This window comes from Daucus carota, chromosome 3 (assembly GCF_001625215.2).
Source record: "Daucus carota subsp. sativus chromosome 3, DH1 v3.0, whole genome shotgun sequence".
In the NCBI taxonomy this organism is placed as follows: Eukaryota; Viridiplantae; Streptophyta; class Magnoliopsida; order Apiales; family Apiaceae; genus Daucus; species Daucus carota.
The window spans coordinates 59,742,291-59,766,700 of record NC_030383.2 but is presented as its reverse complement, the minus strand read 5'-3'; the positions used below and the strand labels follow the sequence as shown (position 1 = coordinate 59,766,700).

The window sequence follows — 24,410 nt, the reverse complement described above, 5'->3', positions numbered from 1 at the left end:
GAGCTCATGGCTGCATAACATTCGTCAAAACAAAACAAATATGACTCTTCAATCCATGAAGAAGCTGTGGTTATTCAATCAATAAATCAGTAAGGCTTGCAACAATTGACACTACTGCTTCAGCCATTTGGAATTCTTACCCTTCTTTGTCAGAGTACTGGTGACAAATTTATCGTAGTTGACTTTAATATAGACAATTAGACATGGCCACGCTACAGCAATATAAATGCAAAACAACCTGGCAAACCTCTGTATAAATTATCTACTACATATAATATACATCTCTCCATACTCATGCTTGAACTACGTAACTAAGACAATATTTCGGAAATTAATAAATAACTCCAATCCACTGGTGGCTGCAATTATGAAGGCAAGGTACTACGCAAATACTGACTTCTTAAATGCAAAATTGGGTTCGAATCCTAGTTATATGTGGAGGAGTATCATGGAGTCACAAGAGGTAATAAAACGAGGGTGTAGGCGAAAAATAGGAGATGGGCGAGATACTAATATGTGGACGAGTCCGTGGTTACCTTGTATAGAAAATGGATTTCTTACTAGTAATGCTCATGTTGGTCTTCAAGATGCAACTGTTGATGGACTGATGATTGAGGGACAGAAAAAATGGGATATAGAGGTGTTGAATGATATTTGTAATGAACGAGATAAGAACTTGATACAGCAAATTCATGTTCCTTGTAGAAATATTAGGGATTCTTGGTACTGGTTGCTAGACGATAAAGGGGAATTCTCGGTTAAGAGTTGCTATAGACAGCTCAGGGGTGAGAGGGAGAGTCAGGATAGAGGATTTTGGAAGAAACTGTGGAGCTTAAACTTACCAGGAAAGATAGTAAATTTTCTGTGGAGGGTTTGTCGAAATGTGTTGCCTACAACTAATGAATTAATTAAAAAGGGTGTGCAGGTTCAACAGATGTGTTCATGGTGTCATCTGCAGGTTGAGGATACAGTACATACGCTATTCTCTTGTTGTTTTGCTCGTGAGTTATGGAGTACAGTGGGATTGCAGGAGGTGGTGAAAGTCGAGGAGGGTATGACGGGGATGCAGGTGCTCAAACATGCGTTTCACTGTGGTAACATGGAACAATGTATTATGTTGGGTGTCATTAGTTGGAGCTTGTGGGTTCGGCGGAATGAATGGGTATGGAACAAAAAGAACATGTCAATTTTTGGTGTTCGGTCTATGGCTTTGAACCTGATGCGAGAATGGAGAAATGCTAATGAATGTGGGGTGGGAGGTGTGAGGCAGAAGCAACCAGTGACAAAGAAATGGAGTCGACCACCTGAGGGTTGGATAAAAATCAATGTAGATGCTGCAAGTCAGGGTCATACGGAGAATATCGGAGTGGCATGTGTGGCTCGTGATGACAGGGGAAGGTTCCTGGGTGCTAGAAGCTCTAATTGTCGGGGGTATACACAGATTAGAGAGGCAGAAGCGGTGGGACTTCGAGATGCACTAACATGGATGCAAAAATGGAGAACTACGAACTGCATATTTGAGTTGGATGCAAAGCTGGTGGTGGAGGCTATCTATAATAACACAGGAAGATCGAACTTTCATAGTATTATAGATGATTGTGTGACTTTACTTCAACATTTTGAGAATGTGTTAGTTGTGTATGAACATCGATCTGCGAATAATGTAGCTCATATGTTAGCTCGAGCTGCATTTTCTATGACAGGTCATATGGAATGGTTTCATACCGCTCCAGAGTTCATTCATTGTAATCTGATTTCGGAGGAGTATTAATATATGCAAGTACGGTTATTTCAAAAAAAAAAAATAAGTTATGAAATTATATTTTGTAAGAGTCTTAGAATACTCGACTGTGTCGAGCTGTGGAAAAAAAACCCGTAAATAAATGAAAGACGGAAAGAGTATGTATCGGTGTGCATTGATTGCAGACATAATTTGATTGCTAGGCGAGAAAGGTAGAGGGTCTGTGACAGGTGGAGACTGTCGGATTCTGACGGGTCATGTTTTCATGGGGAGAGAGAAAAAGAGTGAGAATGGTGTGTAATATAATCTTTATATTTAAGGATGCAAACATGTTATTAGTATGAGTAGTGCTAGATACACATAATTGTGTACAGAAAATTTGCACATAATGATGTGGCAAGTGATGTGGTGGATTTTAATTGGGGTGGTTGGTGTAAATGCAGATGGGCCATCCAATTAAAATCCACCACATGTCATTATGTACATGTTTTTGTACACAATTATGTGCACCAAGCATTTTCCTATTAGTATTAGAGCATCTCCGATGATGCTCTTAAATCACTCTTTAAAATATAATATAATAATATAATATGTGGCTTTTAGTGAGTTAAGACATTGAAAAATATTCCAACTCCAATGCTCCTCTTTATACATGCTCTCTATTCTTATTTTATTCATATAAATTAGAGAGAGAAGTGAAAAGAGAGAGAAAGGTTGGATGTGTAGTGGGAGAAAAATTAATATAATATTAGTTAGGAGCTACTGGATGCTCTTCAAAAGAGAGGAGAAATGGTAGGCTTTTAAATTTTTAAAGAGCATCTAGGAGTCCATTGGAGCACTATTTTTTGATTTGCTCTTTAAATTGAAGGATAGGAGCTTGTTTAAGAGCTCCATCGGAGATGCTCTTATGTTATTAGATTTTCAAGTATTTCTCTTAAAAAAATAATTTGTAATATCAAATTTTGAAAATTGTATTTGTGATTGATTGGTTGCAATATGGTTGCAACCGTTACAAACCGCATTTTTGTGAAAGGTATTTTTTAAAAAAAATCTAAATTTTTTTGAAAAAAAATATAAAATTATGATATTTATGAAACACCCCACTAATTAGTAATATAGTAATTAGTGACAAGTTATTTTTTTCAAAAAATTATTAATCTATTATGTTAAATATTTTTTAAAACAGAATATTTTTAATTAAAAAATAGTGACATGTAAAATTAAATAATTATATAGAATCAAGTTTGTATTCAAGAATAAAAATATCTATAAATACAAAATTAATTAATTTGTTACTGATAGTAGTTAATTCCTTCGTTCAAAGAGCTATACGACATCTAAAATATGACCTAATCGAATAAAAATAAAAATAAATTAAATCACTGATTTTCGTAAAAAAACATTTAAATAATATATTGACAATGATATATATATATATATATATATATATATATATATATATATATATATATATATATGTTTTGACACCCTCCGTTTTGCCCTTAAAACCAAATAAATTTGTGTCTTCATTATAATTTCAAAAAAATATTAAAACAACAAAATTGACCCAAAATTTAAATAAGTTTATAAACCAAGCTACGAAACCCGCCTAAATAAATCTAGGGTACCATACCCACTAAACAAGCACTTGCTCATTTCAATTCAAATTGATCACAATCACAGTGTCGATGGCTGTAGATTGGAGCTCCGAGCGGTGGCTAAAGAGCTTAAACGACGCCGTACAGCCCAAAGATCCGCCGTGCATTCTCCTCTCTCGACCATGGGAATCGATCCCTTCCGAAAGCGGACCTTCTAGAACCCTCTCCTCAATTCCTCAGCCTCCTTCGTTATACGACACTTCCACTCTCTCCGTAAGTCCCCGTCTCGATAAATTAATAATCTCGATAATGATAATTCATTGCGTAGTAGAGACAATGTATGTAAATTTTGAAGCACGGAGTATTTGCTTTATGTGTTTGTTGATTGGAGCTCAAAGTGGGATTTATAACTGCATTTTATTCTAATATTACAGTCTAGAAAGCATGAGTGTGGGTGCTGGTGCGAGGTAAGGGAAATTCATCGAAATTTAATAATACAGGGGTTGGGCAAATTTTAAAATACTTGCTCGGTTTTTTTATTATCGTTTTGACTTTTGGCATGCAACTTTAGATGCTTTGATTAATTGTAAGATTAATTATTTATGATTAATTTTTTTGTGAATTAAAATTTTGATTACATGTTTTTATTCAGATTTTTTTTAAAATAATAATTTTAACTATCTAGTCAAAGCACCTAGGGGTTGTTTGGTTCATGGGTATGTGGAATCAGGTATGGGGTTTGTCTATTCCAAACCCATACCTGGTGTTTGGTTGGTGAAAATAAAATCTCAAACCCATACCTTAAACCGTCAAGGTATGAGTTTTTGATACATAGGTGGGGAGGTGGGTATGAGATGGAGGTATGGGAATCCATTCATTTTTGATTTTTTTGTCTCTATTTAAGTAATCAAATATTAATGTTTTATACAAAATCAAATCAATGATGCAAAAATATATAACAATAATAATTATATTAATTTTTTCAATTAATATAAATTAATAACTTATTTTTTACAAAAATTGTATATATTGATTTCAGCACTCAACCAAACACATGATATCAGATATGATATCTCAAACCCATACCAGCTTAACCCGATTACTCATTCCAACCCGATACCACTCTTCGAACCAAACGACCCCCTAAAGATGTGTGGTCAAATAAATAAGTTTATCATCTTTAATAATTTACATAATAATTACTCGATAACATAACTGATGCATTACAAGCTAGTTGAATGATTAAGTAATCAACTAATTATGGAGCTAAATAAGTAGTCTATGCTTCCTATATTATAGTTGATTGCAGTGGTGGATGACTGTACATAAACTCTATCATGTGTTGTCTATTTGCATGTAGACTTTGGAATGATTAATGTTGAACATCTTTCTTAGAGTTTTTTCTTACAGTTTTGTATGTATATGTTTGGAGCCTGCAGAATAATGAAACACGGATCAACGTGTTTTGTTTTAAAACAGAGTTAATATGTGATTGTGGATGTGTATAAAACATACTTGGCGGGTATTTAATGTCGAGTGGAGAGTGAGTGAGTCACACAGTTGAGTGTTTATGTGTGTGTAGTTGCATGTATATTCTTTTTCATATGTTCAAATGTGAAGCTATGTTTTAATCAAACCTCGTTTTTTATAATTATCATTTCCATGAAATTTCCTTGATAAGTAGGTTTTCTTCACTTTAGTCTTTTCTAATTATATATAGGTCTTTTTAATATATTTGATTGACGCTTGTAATTCAGGGTTCATTTGGTTGGGGCTCTTGAGGTATTAGCTGTGAGTTTTGTTTATTCCAAACCCAAACATGGCGTTGGTGTTTGGCAAAGGAAAAACTAGTTTATAACCCATATCTAAATCCCTCATGGTATGAGTTTTTGATACCCAAGGAGGAAGTGTTTGAGTCTTTGATACCAAAGGGGAGGTGGGTATGAGGAGTCATTTTTTTTTATCATTTTTTATTTAATTACATGTAAATAACTCAAAATATATAAAAATGATAATTAAATTAATATTTTAAGTAAATTTAAATTAATGACTCAAAAATATCTATTCCAGCACTCAACCAAACACATGATATCAATAATAATACATCAACCGTATACCACCTTAACCCGATACCAATCAAACAATCCCGAAGGATGATAACGTTTTTTTCTAATGTAAGTTGGGCCATAAAATTATATTAGGAGACCCAGACCCTAAGGTGACCCAACCGAAGAAGAACCACTTCCCCTAGGATTTCTTGACCGCAGAAGAGAGTCAACTACATGGATAGCAACCCATGACATGAGAGAAAATTTTCAATTTATTAATAATCAAATTCCTAAAATAATGATAAATTACATCTTCTTATATAGGAGTAAGATAGACAAACTTAAGGACCAAGTAAATCTTCCTAATAAAAGAAACAAATCCTTTATTTATTCTCTTAAATAATCTAGAATATATCTATCAATTTATGTATAATATAATTGAAGTTTATAAAGAATTAAAATCAAACCTATATTAAATAATAACGTAAAGTAAATACAAATTAATATTTTTATCATTTGTTCCGCATCATGTAGCTAGGCACCCTCGTTGTCAATTTTGTTTGTAACATAATAATGTCTCTACATCCATCACCAATTGTTTTTAATACTTTTTTAACTTCATACAGGAGGCTAGTGTAGTGAGATTAGCAATTAACGCATTACAAGGCGTTGAATCTGCTCTTGTAAGTATCAATAAGATCTGTACATTGTTCTTTTCTGATCCAGCTGACAGGACTTATCATCGAATCCCAAGTCTCTGGAACCGAACTTTGAGTACAGTGGCTTTAGGAAGGATACTTAAAACCATATGCCGTTCAGGCTATATTGTTTATCAACTTCTCCGATTTGTTGATTATTTCAAAATTATAGAGTTCAACAAAGATATAAGGGAACAGAACGGTTTAAAGTTTGATGAAAATGCTTTGAGGGAAGCTGGAGAACGTCCTCTGTACAGTCTTGTTAATCAGGCATTCGCGGTTTCTGTTGGTAAGATTTTAGAAGGCTATACATCTGCTCTCGATACATTGCATGCCTCTGCGACTATGAGACGTTCATCAAAAACTTTTGATATGTCTTCGTGTGCTTCTCCTGGGGTGGGCTTGCTCACAAGTGTTGCTCATTCTGAAGTCACACTTTTAGAGGTTTACCTGCACACTGAAGGATTACGGACTCAGATCGAGGCTTTAGGAAACATCTGCAATATACATGATGTAGATCTCTGTCTTTCAGCATCGTGTTTGGAAGAGTTAGGCAGTGAAAGAAAGTTCACTGACTTCCCTATCGGTGGAGATTTACTTACCTATTTGTATATCCAGCTCAAGGTTTGCTTGTTCCAAATTTTCCATGTTGCTTTTAATGTGTTTTGCATGTGCACCAATTTGACTAGCATTCTCAACACCGTTAGATTCAGTACATCATTTATATACATTCAAGTAAAAGTGATGTTCACTGAAGTAGAACTACCTAATGTCTGGGAGAAGAACACTAGACTTTGTGAGGAATATGTAGTACTTATGTAGTCATAACGGTCATTGAAAGTGAAAACTACCTTTTTTAAATCCCTAATGGTATTGATTAGAACATTGAAGGATTTGTATGAACTATAAAGTTGGATACTGTGGTCTTGACATGCAAATGTGAAAGCAAGATAGTTCTTGAACTTCTAAAACCTGAAAGAATAGTGGCAGTGAATCAGTGATAGAGAATCTCCCCGTGATGAAACTAAGTTAAGACAAACTCTGCATGATGTTGTGCTTTTTTTTTTTTAATTAAAAAAGTAGGATTGTTGTATCTTAATCAGCAGAGAGTTTACGTCAAGCTTGACTGCAATATAATTGTATATCAGATTATAAGATACATTGCCCTTGCTCTGTAACTTTCTGCATATTTCTTTAAACCTGTGCTGTTCTAGTTTTGTTAATATATAGCGAGTGATTATGCCAATGTATTGCAGGTCTCTGACCCAGTGCATAGCGGCGTGCTCAAATTTCTTTTTGTTCGATCATTTGAACCATACTCTGAGTTCATTCGATCATGGATATATGAAGCTAAATTTAGTGATCCTTATAATGAGTTCGTAGTGGAATATCCTGAAAATCTGTCGCATTTTGAAGTGAGCAGCACTGGAGTCTCTGCTGACTTTGCCTTAGCCACCATCAGGGTAATATTTCCAAACAAATTACGCTGCTTTCAATTTAGGGAAATTATGGGTGGCGCTATTCTTCATCCTTTAGATACTGATGTTACTACCTAAAATACTCACCTCCAGGAACAAGGCGTTGCTGTTCCTTGTTTTCTAAAAGATATATTGGTTCCACTGTATAGAGCTGGTCAGCAACTTCAGGTACTGATGAAAGTGCTCGAGTTGTCTAATACTGTTGGTGCATGGGACAATGTATACGAGGATTTTCTACCCTTTTTGAGGGGTTTCTCAAGCGATATTTTGTCTGATTCATCTCCACTGACTTTCAAAAAAGGAGACTTAGAATCTTTGGTACTTTCAAGGAACAATTGCTACAACCAGATGATGGAAAAACTGCAAAGGCTTTCAGTGAAATTAGATCTTAGTTATCAACAGGTTAGTCTTTTGCTTCTCCCTTCTCGGGCTGTAATTAGGGGTGTAATCGAGCCGAGTCGAACACTACCAGGCTCGGCTCGAGCTCAACTGAAAAGTTCGGGGCTCGAGCTTGAGTTCGAGTTCGACCGAGCCTTTAATTTCAAGTTCGAAGCTCGGCTCGTAAACAGTTCGATAGGCTCGAGTTTGGCTCGAAAGCTCGAATTGAGTCACCAAATATTGACAAAAACTCGAAATATGATCGGTTCGACTTGAGCTCGATTCGATTAAATATATAAATTATAAATAAAATATTAAATATATTTGTAAAAATATATTTATAAAAATAAAAATAAAAAATAATAGAGGCTCGATATGGCTCGCGAACCTTACGAGCCGAGTAATTTGAAGCTCGAGCTCGGCTCGGTAAAACATCCAAATAGCTCGAGCTCGGCTCGATTATTACCGAATCAAATTCGAATATTTTACGAGCCGAGCTCGAGTAGCTCACGAATAGTTTGGTTTATTTACACCCCTAGCTGTAATGGACAGTCACTTTAAGGCCACTTATTCTAGGCGGGTTAAATATCAAATTGGTCACTGAAGTGAAACTAGGTATCACTTTACTTATCAATCTTAATGGGGTATCATTTGAATTATTAAAGTCGCAATATTTGTCAATCAGATATGTTGAAATATGTGTTTGGGAAGTAAAAATAGTTTTTTATTGAGTTTTTCACCTTTTTTTGGCATGCTACCACAACCAAATGAAAATTTTGTGAATTCTAGTGTCCGAGATGATATTATAGATTTCAAATTATGTATTTAGTATTTGTTTTTAATTTTATAATTTTTTTCCTTTGATTTAATTTTAAAAATATCAAAACTAGCAAAACTCTTGTTTTTTTTGCACGAATCAGGATGCCATCTGGGAACAAAACTTAATTTATATTTTGATTGTCCGTTATTTTTCTAGGTTTAAGTTTTAATAATTTTTTAGATATAGTTTTATTCATATTTTTTAATCGGAATGGCTAACTTGTGCCCCAATTTTGGGGCACAAGATAAGTCATAATTACATTCATTAAGTACCCTTTAATTTACATGAGTATCAGTGTATGTATATAAAACTAGTCAAAATTTTATTAAATACTCCCTCCGTCTCATTTTAGTTGTCACATTTCTATTTTTGTTGGTCAAATTGACTAAATTTTGACCAAAGATTATGAATCACTCTTTCATTGTTTTAAAAAATTGAAAATTACATCTTAAAGTAGATTAAAAGTTATTTCCGATGACATATTTTTTTTAATTTTATCAATTAATAAAATATTAATTAATTTCAGTCAAACTTTAGTCAATTTGACCGGCATGAAACCAAATGTGACAATTGAAATGTGACGGAGGGAGTACTAACTATATATTTACTTTTGATTTATCTTTTAAAATTCTATATTTATAATAAAATATAATCTTATTTAAAAAAAATTCATAGAACATAGAATAAATATTTTGTCAAATTTTAGATGATAAGTTTTAATTGACTTCACCCCACAAATAGTAACGATGCCCCCTGCATGCACACTAATTTTCTAATTAAAATCAGCCTTCTAACTAAAATCAATCAATTTGATATTTAATAATAAATTTATGTTTTTATTATTATTTTAATGTTATTAAAAAAATATAATGATTAGAATTATAATACAATACATGAGTAAATAAAATATCAAATTTACTTGATAAAATTTAACATTTGAATTCTCTTGTTAGTAATTAATGCATTGTCTACGGTAACAGTGCATTATCTACAGAAAACTAGATAAAATAAATGCTCTGAACTTGTGCCAGAGGCAGGGGCGGACCCAGAAATTTTCATATGCCCGGGTTAATCTTTCCCTACTGTCACCATAACATGTTGATACCAAGTTTCATGTCCATTGTCCCAGTAAAACTAAAATATTCTGTTTGAAGTCTTTAAGTTCAGTGTTTCAAATATTTTTTATTATTAAAAAAATTTGCTGATAAATTTTTAAAACAATATTTTATTAATTTATTTTTCACGCTTCGATTTGACTAAAAATCTTTGATAAATCCTGAATCGGTAGGCCAATCAATTAGTTCCGATTTCCAGTTTGTACGATCACGTCTTTAACTTACAATTTTTTAGTAGTATGGTCAATGAAATTTTTTTTTCCAGTTCATTTCTAAGAAATAGAAAATTAATTTGAAAACATTTTTATTTCTTCTTAATATTCATAATTAAATTAATATAATATAGTTTAGGAAAGAAATATTTAAAATTATCCATTTTTTAAGAGGTGAAAACATTTTCCTTTAAATTAAATATTTTATGAATATAATATCCTTAGTCGGCTGGCTTTTGATGATTAAACAAGATTCAAAAACATAAAAAGTACATAGAAATTAATATAAATTGCAGGAAGTTATTAAGGAACGAAAAACATTATAACATCAACATAAAATGAGGAGACTTATTTAGAAATATACTATTAAAATTAAAAAGTAAAATAAAGTATTTTAATAACATAACTAATATTAAATATTATATTTTTCTTTTAAAGATATAAGCTACACAAACCGGCTTACTGTCACTCATAATATATATAAGATTCTGTTCTGTAAGCATATCAAAACTACGGTGGAGTTAATTTCCCTCAAAACTTGCCCGGGCTAATCTTAAACTGAAACATAAAAGTAGTGGTAGAATTTTTCAAACTGCACACATCGACCGGGCTTGAGCCCACCGGAGCCCTAACGGCGGTCCGCCCCTGGCTAGAGGGCACAGGTCAGCCAAGCCCTTTTTTAATTTGAAACTTGTCAAAGTTGATCGGTGAACAAAGTGATATCTGGTCTTCACTCCAGTAACCAATTTGGTATTTTATCCTATTCTAGGCTAGTTACTTCTAGCATTTATGTGCGGGCCGAAAGAGAGCAATTTTTTTCCCTTGACAAGTTCTTGTGGTTCAAGTTACTATCTGTTATGCTTCTTACAACTTATGTAATGCACAACATGATTCTGTATGCTACCTTATTCATAAACATCATGTTTGTTAGCTCTCTATTTAAAATGTGTACTGGTACTTTAACTGATCACACTTTTAGCAAAATTAATAAAGTTTGTTTCTTGTACGAATGTTGTAATAATATACACCGTTGTATGATATAGCTCACAAATTATTGTCTATAATTGAAAATTGCTTTGTAGAAATTGCCGGTGTTGATCATCTTGTCATTTCACGGTTTTTTTTGACACTCTTTTCTTAAAGAGATTTTTCTGCACAGCACGGTTCCTCTCAAAGCTGTTGCCAAGTGGGTATTGTGACATAAAATTTGAATGAAACTAGTAGTCTACTTTTTGCTATTATTATAGGCTCCTCTAAATTGCGGTAACCTATTTATGAATTAATTTGTAATTCAAGAGAACACAAGAACCCTTTTCACCATCTCAAAAGAATTCATAATGAAGTAGCCCGAGGGTAGCATTCACGAGAACAGATGTATTTGAGACTAGGCATACAGTTGGTAACTCTGCTGTGAGAGTGTTTTCAAATCATTTTCTCCTTAGTCCTATTTAGAGTACACATTACATAATGAGTAACCATCTGCTGTTTAGTCGTCATGCACATTGTCAGCTTAGTAAGTAAATGATGATTAATTAGTCCACATAAAAAGGCAGAACATATTACCTGCCAACAAATCTATAGCTCATAATCTGTGACTTGGACTAGCTTCCCAAACTCTTTAGTCTCTTCCCACCACCAGCTTCTCAAATAGGATTAGTACGACTTGTTACAAGAACTCAGCTAATATAAATACTAGCTATAATTGTACCTTGTATGAAGGAAAGAATATTCACATTACTGATTTTTAATTATCCTCCAAAAAAATAGAAAACTTAATTAAAATTTCGGAAAGTAGAAGTTAGGTTGGTTGAAGTCGGTAGTTAGCATATATTGCCTTGAAAGGAAGGGTACATGAGGTTGGATCTTAATTTTTTTCGATTGATAGAGTGATTGACTGATTTCTTCAGGCTTAGATGCTTAGTATGATGATGTTTTTGAACACAAATTTTATCTTCTGTTTTAAGTTTGGTTAATTTGAGTAGAGAAGTCAAACTAAGCCAGCTTTTTACTTTGCTAGGTTATTGTATTTAAATATTTGCAAGTAAATACTGGTGCTGTAGCTATTTTTTCATCTTTCTAAAAAAAGGTATGGATTTTGCAGGTTGTTCAATGCAGAATTCCGGCTATATCAGTTAATATCGGGGGAACAAATCAAAACACTCCAGTATCATCTCTATTGAATGAGGATAGTGTGATAAATTCAAACACTGTAAATAAACAAACCTTGTATGCTCTCTCTCTCTCTCGCTCTCCCTCTCCCTCTCCCTCTCCCTCCCTCCCTCCCTCCCTCCCTCCCTCTCATCTTGGGCTGTGTTCGCTTTTACTTTCTTTATAGCAGCATGGGTGCACATCAAACAGTAAATATAAATAAGTTTACTAAAATCAGAAATGATCAATGAAATTTCAATATTGTATTGGAAACTTTCTATTTGTCGCTATTGCTTTTAATGTGATTGAATTGTCATCATTTTTACTCTTCAGGAAAGTGAGTGCTCTAGATACTGAGGCATCTAGCATGGTAGATGAGGATTCTTACGTGCAGGTTCCCTTGGACTTTTCCGATTGTTCATCTGTTGCTAGCTCTGAAGAGCAAGATCAGTCTGATCAGTTGGTTGAGACTCCCGATAATTTTGTCAATCTCGAGGAAAAATATCTATCTGCATTATGTTTTTCATCCAGTATTGCACCGCAGACACTTTCTAGAGATGAACTGTCAGGCAGTGTGGAAACTGACCAGGAAACTTATAAACTGAATGACACAAACATGTACTTTCTACATCGTCAATATGACATGACAAACAATGACAAACATTTGCATTTTAATTTAAAAGCTTTGAGTTTTCCTTTGATATCTGGAACTCATGATTCTGAAAGGCAACATGATATGAGCTTTCCATCAGGCAGCCCTCCAAATATATCTAAGGTTGTTTGTGAAGAAAATAAAGATAAAAGAATGACACATATGCCTTGTAGTGGGGTGGAACAGAACAGGAGTAAAATTCTAGAAACAGATGAAGTCAGATTAAATTGCAGTGTGATGTTATCTAGATATGACTCAGAGGAGAACATAACTAAGGGTCAACATTTAATTGGAACTTATTCGTTACCAGATTTGTCTAGCTCTGAATCATGGAAAGTTAAGTATAATTCAAAGTTTTTTTGTGCAAACCCAATAGTGACCAGGCATTATTTAACTTACCAGACTTGCATGCCTGAAGGAAAGGGCTCTACAGAATCTGATAGAGATGTATCATCCTTCGACTTTACATCTGTAAAAAACCCTTTCAGCCTACCTCTAGCGAAGTCACATGGCAGTCCGAGACATCAAATGGGACAAAAACTTTTAAATTTTATTGATCCTGTTTCTCCTGCCGTCTGTAGCACAACTGATGTATATGAGAAAGAAGGCCGGAAAGGTGGTGCATTTCTAGATAGCAAAACTAAATCATCTGGAATGGACCCCTCTCTACAATGGACAGCAGATGCTCAGGAAAATGTTTCACAAACAACTGCAACTGGTGGGAGTGGTTGGCAGAGTCTGCTTAGTAGTTCCCAAAGCATTGATAATAAAACGGGCAGAGAATTTGCCACTGATTTGACAGGAATGCTTGATATACCATTGGATTTTGTCATTGAGAAATGCCTCCTGGAGGAGATCTTACTGCAGTATCCTTATCTTGGTGCAGTATACTTATTCAGCACTTTGTTTTTAATTCACCAGGCTGATGTTGTGTAATACGACATGAGTACTGACTAATTAAAATCTTTTCTTGCCAGATGACAATATAGCTGGATGTGAAGTGTGTGTGTGTTTGTCTGTATTTTAGCTTATATTGGTCCCTATTTGTAGCTTGAAATTTTTTACTGGTTAATTTTCTGAGAAGTATGATAGTTTACACTTGACTTGAATTCTGAGAATTGGGAGAGTTAATAGTTAGCGTTGGAGTTAAATACACCTTGGGTGATATAATTCTGAAAAGGAAAATGTTTCTCTACTTCATTTAGGTAGAGCTTCAAGGAAGAGAACCAAATTGCTAGGATACCTAGCTACATTTCTGACAGTTGCTTGTCAGGCCATGCCTGAAGTAAGATAGGCGTTGTCCTGGTTACATATCATGAATATTACACATTTACACTAATGCCCACGTCACATTTTGGCTCAAAAGATGATCCTTCACCTTTTCCTATTGAACATATATTGTGCTGTGGTGCTATTCGGTTTTTGTAGATTGTTGATAGAATTGCAGACCTTTTATTTTATCTTGCTATTGATTAAATCAATGCCCGAATTGGATAGGTGTTTATCTTAATATCCCAAATTGCCTATCTTTTAGTCTGCCATATTGGAGTTCACAAACACTAGTTATACTGCCAAAGCTGTACAATCTTTGCTTAACATTCAATTGTTGAAAGAATGTATATCTTTTGCCTTCTCTTTTGAACATAGCCGAATGATATATCAGTCTTGTGATTTAATATTCCAAAGCAGTACATCAATATTGTTTGTGTCCTAAACTTTGCTAGATATCGATATGTGAGCAAGCTGACAATCAAAGTTCTTGAAGAAGGATTCAATTTGCACGGACAATTATTGGCTCTGCGTAGATATCATTTTATGGAATTAGCCGACTGGGCAGATTTGTTTATAATGTCTCTTTGGCAACATGTAAGTCTATATACCTGGACTTCATTCAACCTTTTTTTTTTCTGATCAAATTTTTTCTCTAATTGCTCTCCATTGTTTCTTAAAAACCAGAAATGTTATGCTACAGAGGCAGATAAGAGAATATCAGAAATCCAGGGATTACTTGAGTTGTCTATCCAGAGGTCTTCATGTGAGAGAGACCATTATAGAGATCGGATATACTTGTACATAAAAAAGGAGAAAAACATGTCGCTTTCTGCATCTCCAGCTGGTACACAGTAATTAGTAAAATATACAAAAATAATATATATATATATATATATATATCTGTGTGTGTGTGTGTGTGTGTGTGTGTATAATATATTGTCTTTATTATCCCTTGCACTATTTATGCTCTTTTAATTACGCACCGAATGGGTTTGATATTCTTTTCTAAAAAATTTCATTTATTTTTAATGTAAGCTCTTCGCCATTGACTTGTGCAGGTGGAATACAGTCGTTCAATTACTTAGGTTTGGGTTACAGAGTAGATTGGCCAGTCAATATCATTTTGACATCCGGTGCTTTAGAAATATATGCTGAGATATTTAGTTTTCTGATGCAAGTAAAGCTGGCACATTCTTCATTAGCTGAGGCTTGGTACTCTCTGAAGGTAATATTCCGCGGAAACAACTATACTCCTTGTACGACTTTGCTTTTTGAAACTTTTATAACAAATCAATGTTAAGATTTTGATACAATGACAAAACCGCTAGAGTAATAGATGGCCGCATTTTAGTTGTTCTAGTGGGAATGTTTGCTTTAGTCTTCACTCTACAGCATATTATCTCCTAATTGTGGGTTCCAGTTTTTTGTACCAGTTCTTTTGTCTTATTTTTAGGCCTTTTATATTATTTTAAATTTTGAAGAGAAGCATTTACTTTTTAGTGCACGAGTCTTCTAGGGGAATGATTTGTTTCCTGTGCCTGCACAGTTTTATGTGTTTCCATGTGTTTTATGTATACTCTTTGTATCCTTGTTATGTTTGTTCCTATCCGTCTTGCACGAGGGTAGAATAACTAGGATTATCAAAATAACCAAAACTGTGAATGTCTATCTTCATAATTTTACCATTGTTCTTTAATAATTCATTTGTGTGCATGGAGTGGTTTGGAGCAGGTTTTCATATTAACCATTACCAAACCATTACACTCGGTTCGGATCAGTATTGTCAATAACCATTGCCAAAGTTTTGCTGTTTCAGTTAAGTGTTCATCGGTTTCAGAGTTTTTTGGAATTTTGTACTATTCTTTTCTTTATCATAAGTACTATTTTCTTTATTAGATCGATGTATTTCTTATGTGATTCCAAACATAAAATAAAGATTCTAAAGTTGAAATCATGAATCTATAATTTACAACACAAGAAATGGTTGTTCAGAAATTATTTAAAGAAAATTTAAATTACCACAAATAGAGATGAGAAAAATGCTATAAAGTTCATCCTATTATTTAAAATTAATATGATCCATATTTTATATTGTTTAAGTTATTATCTTATCTTATCTTATATCACTAATATTAATATATATATATATATATATATACACACACACACACTAAATAATTAATATTCAAATTCATATTAGTTTTTATAAAAGTAGTAAACATATTATATATTATATATGAACACTAGCTTTTTATAGCGGTTCAGTTAATTTAAATACTAAACTTTTTGGTTTTTTCGGGTTCTCTTTTGCGGTTTGTTTTTTTCTGGTTTTTTCGCTTATTATTTTGGTTTCAGCTTTTTTTTTGCTTACCCCTACATGTTTTCATGAAGACATATTGAGACCACTAATTTATCAAATGCGGTATAAATCTTCTGAACTCAAAGCAATTGAGAATTTTGCATTTATTGAATCAGATGTGTGCATATATAGAAGGAAAATGTGTGAGAAATATTGACAGAATAGGAAAATGTATTACAAATATCTTAATTAGCAGTGCGGTATTTTTGAAGGTTTAGTACAGTAGAAGTTTTATATACATCCATCAATCTTTTAAATATATTCCAAGTATATGGCGTGGTTTTATAATACTTGCACTAGTTGAAGTTAATTCATATAGAAAAGCGCCCCTAGTCCATGTTAGATGCTAAGTATGTTATTTATTTTTGATTAGCAGGAGCATATGCACACAATTAATCAGAAGGGTGGTTCTGGATCACATGAATCAGAAGTTTCAGTTTTTAATATTTTTATGAAACTGAGGTGAGTACTCAAATCACTATTATATACTCCCTCCATCCCACAATACAAGTCTCTTTTGAAAAAATTACGCATATTAAGGAAACATTAATTAGATAATATTTTCTCATTTGTACCCCTAATAAATGTATGAATATAGACTCTTATTCAATCCTGATTAATTGTTATACAACTTTGAAGAAGGGTAATTTTGGAATAATGTCAATATATTTGCATCGGAAACTAAAAGTAGACAAGTATTATGAGAAACAAATTTCTTCCAAAAGAGACTTGTATTGTGGGACGGAGGGAGTATCACTCTGTTAAATTTTGAATTTTAGTTAACAGAATTGAGGATTTTTTCCCCTAATAGATTATTAGTTTTAGACATAGGCAATTCCTAGTTTTGGTTTGATCACTAAAAATCAAGTAAGAGGACAAATTAAGGTTGAAGGTGTTGGGAGAAGATTAAATATATATGTCCTTGTGCATGTATACTTTTTATCATATGGGCCACATGTATTACATATCATCTTGTGACTAGGATTCGGTGACGTTTTTTGTCAATGTACTTCTTAATATTGACCTAGTGATATTTGTAGTGATTTAAGTGTTTAAAATGACTCTGTGGAAATCGGGTAGCTAGGTGAGATATTTTAACGAGAATGATGGCCACTTTGATAAAACCCTTTTTTTTTTTGCTGGTCAGACACATATTTTTTTTTTTTTTTGAAAAAATCGAACTTGCTTTAGCATTCTTCAAATTCCAGATTACATAAGATAAAATCCGGGGCAGTATATAACCACTCCTTGAGACCTGACATAGAATATGCAGCCCTCGCCAAATTATGAGCTATCATATTCGCAGATCTATACACAAATAAAACTAACACTTCATCAAAGTGTTTAAGGATATCGATACAATCCTCTACTATCGCATGAAAATAAGAGTTCCCACCTTCTCCGTTTACTGCATCTACCAGAAGCTTTGAGTCACATTCAAAGATACACTTGCTTTGCCTCCAATTTTTTGTCCATGATAAAGCCTCCTTCAAGCTTAAAGCCTCTGCTTCCCTTGGCTGTAACCTTCCTTGTACTACGTTGCTTCTTGCTCGTAGAAACTTTCCCCTTTCATCCCGAATAATACATCCTACACCCACCCTGTTTAAGTCACTCGAGCAGGCTGCATCTGTATTAATTTTTATTCACCCTGCAGGTGGTTTGCACCACCGTCGGTCACCCGTACCATGCTGTGCACTTCTTTCGACATGTTTCTCCCTCGCTCGTTTCCACTCTAGAAGCATATTGTATGCCTTAGATTTCACTCCAAATGATGACATATTTACATGCTGCCACACCCATGTATTTCTTCTCTGCCACAGATTCCAGCAAAGCAACACTATCATCGAGACTTGATCATTTCGTCCTGTTTGAAACACCCTTTGCATGACTATCAACACCGTATCAGTTGGCTCTACTTTCACCAAGCTACTGAGACCAGCACTCTCCCATACTTCTCGAGCAAAGTTGCACTGAAATAAAACATGCAAATCATTTTCCACCTCCGCCTGACACCATGTACAATTTAAATGCACATTAACATTTTTTCTTGCCAAAGCACTGGCCGTAGGCAGGCAGTTTCGGCATGCTCTCCACATTAGATTTATAACCTTTCCAGGCAAATTTAAACCCCACAGCTTCCTCCAGAACTTATATCTGAATCATGATATACTCCCTCTGTGCCATTATTCTTGTCAACGTTGACTTTCATTTTGTGACATAAAAATATACTTGCAGATCATATTATTAGAATTTTCTTATCTTTTTTGTACAAAAGTTTAGTAATCAATATTTTATACAAACAAAGAAAATTCCAAAATTATTATGGACAAGTATTATTCTTTAAACATATAGGAATACATGTATGGGACAGAGGTAGTAATATACTTAAGAACTAACTTAATTGTTTCCTGCTCGTGGTTTTTTTTTTTTTTTTTTGTTTTTTGCTGAATTCTCGCGGGAGTTTATTGTATGTAAAAGATAAGTAGTTGGTATAAAAGGTGCTTGTATGTCAAATTTAGTGAACAAAGATGTAAAAAATTGTATTTTAAGTGAAGTCTATGGAATGTACAGATTAATTACTGGGAGTTTGTTATTTTTACTTGATAGGCCATTATTACTTTAAAATGTTTGAGCCCTCTTATTACAGAATTTACTATTATATCTTTATAAAATGTTCATGTTCAACTTGCTTACAATTTTTATGACGGGTATCGTGTTTCAGGCAGCAAGTTAATCATTTTGTAACAACATTGCAGCAATATGTACAGTCACAGCTGTCTCATGTATCTTGGTGCAAGTTCGTACACTCACTAAAGAATCAGGTCTGTCCGAAATGTTCTTATTTTGGTAGTTTGGCTTACTCATTTCTGTAACTTACTATAACAAAATCATATTATCTGTTTCTTGCATGTATATTTATATTAAAATAGGAAAAGTTATGTCTGATTTAGCGGTTTGAGATGCAGCATAGTGGATATTATGAGAAGAGTTAGATATGTAACATATTTGAGCTTATTTAGGAAACAAGTTAGAGGATTGTACTCTTTTATAAATTTCCGGAAATTGTTAAAATCTTGTAACGTGGTTAAATATTACATGAGATAGGGTATTTTTGTGACCCAGGGAACTTTATTCTTATTGCATTAGACTGGTTGGAGTCCCTTATAATGTCAGTGAGATATCAGCATAACCAATGTTGATGTGATGGGTGAAAAAACTTGGATGCTTACACTGATGAGCTAAAAAGAAAAGCTATTGAATTATGATCTGTAATTAATTCTTATATAAACCATATACATGTATTCTTATCTTATCAACATGCTTTTGGAGTCCTCTAGAATCAGTAACCTCCTATCGGTTACAAAGTAATACTCATAAGATGCCTTGCAACCATTTGTTGTCCATCTTTTTAATTTGTTGCAATATCTATTTGGAGGTCTTGTTTGAGGCACCACTAGTTTGTTTATTGTTCTCATTCTGCAAAAGTAAATAGGGTTTTGCTTCCTTAGCTTGTAATATTGACTTGGTTTTCTGAATGCAGGTCAAAGATATGATGGATTTTGAGTCGGTACATATGTCCTATCTGAATGATTCACTCCATATGTAAGTTTACATCTTTGCTCTCTATCGCACACATCTAATTTTTGATATTATTGATCAGTAGTCTAATACAGTATCTAATTTATAATATTATATTAATATAGTTATCAATCAAATTATTCCTACATGATAAATATACCTAAGCGTGCATATAACTGAACGCACCACTTGCGCGTCCAGACAGTTCAGTGACGATTTTCCTTTATGCATTGACAATGATCGAGTCTTTTACAGTAAGGATTCTAATTTTTACATCATATACATAATACATGCGAAGTTGTAGGTAATACAGATGATGGGGAGAGAACTAATGATCTCTTTTATATGAAGCAAATTACACGTGATTCTCAAAGATAGCACATAAATGTGCTTGTATGTGACCCTTCCATCTTGTTCTCTCTAGGACTTGATGCATTTAAGTAAGTTCCATTCATTTGATTTTAACCTAAAATCAATTTATATCCATTTACTTTTGTAGTTCTTTTTTTTTTTGTCTGAATACTTTTTTTAATTCTTAGTTTCTTACAGAAACTAAAAGAAACTAAAAATGGCAAATGAACGAAATCTGTTGTTGGGTATCAGTATTTAGTAACTTGTAATATTTTTTCTCTTGATAAATGTTTATTTTTGTCATTGTGACAAATTACCTAATATTCGTCATCTGTCAAGCTTTTTGTGCCTTCTTCTTACCAATTTCCTCATAGATTAGAGAATATATGTGGAAAAATTGAAATATTACTGTAGTTATGATAAGTAGATAATAGTGCAGTGGTTTCTCTACAGATGTTTCTTGTCTGATGAAACAAAGGGCGTATCCAGCATCATCCAAAACATATTGCAATGTGCACTAGATTTTAGATCTTGTCTGGGTGGAAGCACTTGGCAATGTGGAGTCGAATATGGAGATTCTTCGAGTAAACTTTCCAAGACCAACATGTCACAGGTTATTTTTCTTTTCCTTTTTATTTTCCTCTTTAAATTATAAATGCTAGAGATGAATAAATTACAAAATTTGTGAACGGACCATTAATGGAGGAAATAAATTATGAAATTCATAATAAAACATCTTAAACTGATGAAGTGTTTGGGTTCATGGTTCACTTTTCTCTTTAGCTGGACTTGGATCATATTTTTTCAATAAAATAAACGAGGGTAAGGAATTGCAAATGGATTGTTTCATATAGAAACATGATGCTGGTACAATCTATATAGCACTTCTGTTGCCCTTCATAAAAATTATACCTACAATTTACATGCTAATATGTCTGTTGATAACATGGATTGAAGGTTGTTTTAAAGTTATTATGAACAAAGCTCACAAAATTAATGCTCCATTTTTTGGAATGGCTAGATTCATCTATTATTGTATTGTTGATTGAAGCAATCCCTCTTTCTCACGCCTCAAGTTCACTCTAAGTTCCTACAACATTCTGCTGTTTGATGTGCATACATCGTTTTTTTTCCCAGTAGCTTCTGCCTTGCAAAAAAGTTTTTTTTTTTTTTTTTGTAATTTAAATGCTTAAGGACACATGTCTCACTGAGACTAAAACTCTTGACCTCTTATTACCAAGAGGAGAGAGGTATCCTCTGCTATAGAGTTCCTCCAGGGAAACTTAAACCCTCGACCTCTTATTACCAAGAGGAGAGAGGTATCCTCTGCTATGAACTGGAGATGACACGGACTGTTTCAACAGAATACCCTTCACACCACTCACTCTAAGAAAACAAATTGCAAAAGGAAGACTGTTGAATATATGAATATAATTTCAAAGCTTTCGAGTAGTTCGGTTACTCTCAGTGACCCAAAATGGTTTACATAAAATTTCTCGTGATATCCCTTCTCTCTACCTCTTCTTATCTATTATCTGGCTGTTTTCTCTTTATTATATAGTTATAAAACTGTTCATGCTCCCTCAGTTTTGCTTAGCATATATCTTCTTAACAATAGGCCTGGCTGGGGTTATTACATCCTCTAGGCCAAACCTCATGTTGTATATTTTTATTTGCTCCGACTATAAGCAATACAGAAGTCAATTGGACATCTTTTTGTTCAATAGTCAATTGATTTCTTTTGCTATATAGCTTGAAAGGGTCAACTTCTTTTGGACATTGTCAATACTGAATAAGCAAAAGCATTACTCAGTATGTTGATATTGATTTGCAGGTCCATAGCATAAAGCGTGAGTTCTATAAGAATCTGAAGGACCTGTATATCTGTTATCTTAAGTCACCAAAACATGGGGAGTTCAGCCTTTCTCGTTTCTGGGATTGTCTTAATTACAATGACTATTACACAGAAGTAATTGGTAAAGACATAGGGCACCTCGCTTTCTCCGTATAAACCTATGCCGTGGAATACCAAGTGAAGAAGTAAGATCCCGAAGGGTAGTGAGGTTAGACCCCCTAGGTAGTGTAGATATGCCATTTAGCAGGTCTACATACTATAGCTGGTTGTGAAGATCATATAATAATTGAGTTTCACTGACGCATGCTATAAAAAGCTACTTCTCAAGCCTGAATAACATTTTTCGTCTGCTTCAAATGATGTTTTTAAATGGGGAGATTTATCAGCTAGCAGGTAATAAGTTTTGCTTCTTTCGACAAATTGCAAGTTTGTGATAGTGATTTGACCATGTGGGCTTTACAATGGTTGTATATATGTGTAAGATGTTTGTTACAATTTGTTTGGAACCCATACTACAGTGATGGTGAGGGTGAGGGATGGACTATGGAGTCTTGAAGATATGTATGGTTTGTTGTGATTAGTTATCTTGTGTTGCTGGGGCTGAAATCACGTAATGTGTTGTATAGTGATTTTGTTGAAGTATTGTAGGTTATTCTGTAGAGCTGATATATGCGAGATTTTTCTAAATTTCTATGCTCACATAATTTGATTTATCATTTATCTGTATTGAACAGAGAATAAACCGTCACCTGGACTATCCAATCGCGCACAATTTTAAATTTTTTTGACAGCTTGTTTTCTCAACCTCCCATAAAAGGGATGGAGAATGAGAGGCGTTGTTATTTACTTATTTTGATACAAGTTCTAACGGTACAAACTTTTGCTATTAGTATTAAAGTTGCACATGTTTATAGAAATGACTGGTAATTATGTTAGTTTGGCTCTATACTGAGTCACTAACAATCATATTCACTTCTGAACAAGAGAACGACAGGCTACCTAATGCACTTTGGTGTCCAACATCTTGTACTAATTCTAGTGATAGATCTGGGGACAATAAAAATTTTAGATACGACCCGCACTTATATATTCGGGCCCAATCAACCTTTGTATTTGATTTATTTTTTTATGATTAAATGTGGAGTTTTCCATCCCACAATAACTGTTGTGTTTTGCTCTTTTATGTTTAAAGTTACCCAATTTTAGTAAATTATAATATTTATAATAAGAATAAATTATGTTATATAATTAATAAATAAAAATTATAATCATTTCATCACTAGAAATTACTATTTTAACACATAAAATGCAGCTTGTTAAGTTTTAAAAAAACCTTTTACTTTTTGTTTTTACTTTGAGAAGATTGATAAGTTTGAATCGAATATCAATATGTATTCAAAGCACTATTATTTTGTTAAGCTTGAATCGAATAGCAATATGTATTCATCGCACTATTATTTTGTTAAGCTGCTACTCTGTTTTCTTTTATATTTATATGTCTCTTTTAAAAAAATTATACATATTAAGAAAAAATTAGTCGAGTATTTGGGTTCCTTATTTGTGTTTAATTAATGCAATGAATTTAATTGAGTTATGTGTATATGCGTATGAGGCAAAAATAGAAATTTGTATTCAAAGGTATTCTTTGAGAAGAGATTAAAAAAAATTGTTTTGAAAAAAAAAAAAAACAAGTAATTTTGGATAATCAATATCAATATATATATATAAAGGAGGATGCGGGCGTCTCTAGAATTGTTCGATTCAGTCTTCTGATTTTTCTTAAATTTCGGATAGAAAATATAGTTATAATTCAAATAATCAGGTTTAAAAATTCTAAAAGTAATACAACTCTTTTCTTATCAAATTCTAAAGATGATACAATTCTTTTCTTATTTAGTATTTCTTATTGAATTCTAAAGATGAGACAATTCTTTTCTTATTAGTAATCCTAATAGAAATAGGATTATATTTATTCAAACTAACAAAATCATAGATAAAATACAATTTATATTTAAGATTTGTAAGGTAATACGTACAATTTAGATTATCGATTTACTCTTATAATTTTCTTAAATTTCGAATAAAAAATAAAGGATTGTAAAGATA

At 33.2% G+C, this 24,410-nt stretch overlaps 1 protein-coding gene across 8 annotated transcripts; it reads left to right on the top strand.

The window, feature by feature from the left end:
* The first annotated feature begins 3,348 nt into the window (after positions 1–3,348).
* Positions 3,349–23,134, top strand: LOC108214922 (uncharacterized). 8 transcript variants are annotated; one of them, XR_010290176.1, is made up of 14 exons: positions 3,349–3,612; positions 6,014–6,709; positions 7,342–7,548; positions 7,657–7,965; positions 12,190–12,314; positions 12,570–13,754; positions 14,613–14,754; positions 14,845–15,004; positions 15,219–15,385; positions 16,893–16,981; positions 19,276–19,341; positions 20,061–20,122; positions 20,403–20,538; positions 20,903–21,043. XR_010290176.1 is itself a non-coding variant. In XM_017387170.2 (14 exons), the coding sequence occupies exons 1-14, from the start codon at positions 3,430–3,432 to the stop codon at positions 22,458–22,460; spliced, it is 3,759 nt and encodes a 1,252-aa protein (XP_017242659.1). In that variant the 5' UTR covers positions 3,351–3,429; the 3' UTR covers positions 22,461–23,134. The 8 variants fall into 8 exon arrangements, 2 of the variants coding, with proteins under 2 accessions (XP_017242659.1, XP_017242658.1); XR_010290175.1 differs by having other exon boundaries at positions 20,397–20,538; XR_001805830.2 differs by having other exon boundaries at positions 19,242–19,341.
* Positions 23,135–24,410: the final 1,276 nt, after the last annotated feature.

Coding starts and splice junctions, on each gene's coding strand:
- LOC108214922 (XM_017387169.2), top strand. CDS start 3,430: ATGGCTGTAGATTGGAGCTCCGAGCGGTGGCTAAAGAGCTTAAACGAC. Junction 3,613..6,013: donor ACGACACTTCCACTCTCTCC/GTAAGTCCCCGT, acceptor AACTTCATACAG/GAGGCTAGTGTAGTGAGATT. Junction 14,755..14,844: donor TAATGTCTCTTTGGCAACAT/GTAAGTCTATAT, acceptor CTTAAAAACCAG/AAATGTTATGCTACAGAGGC.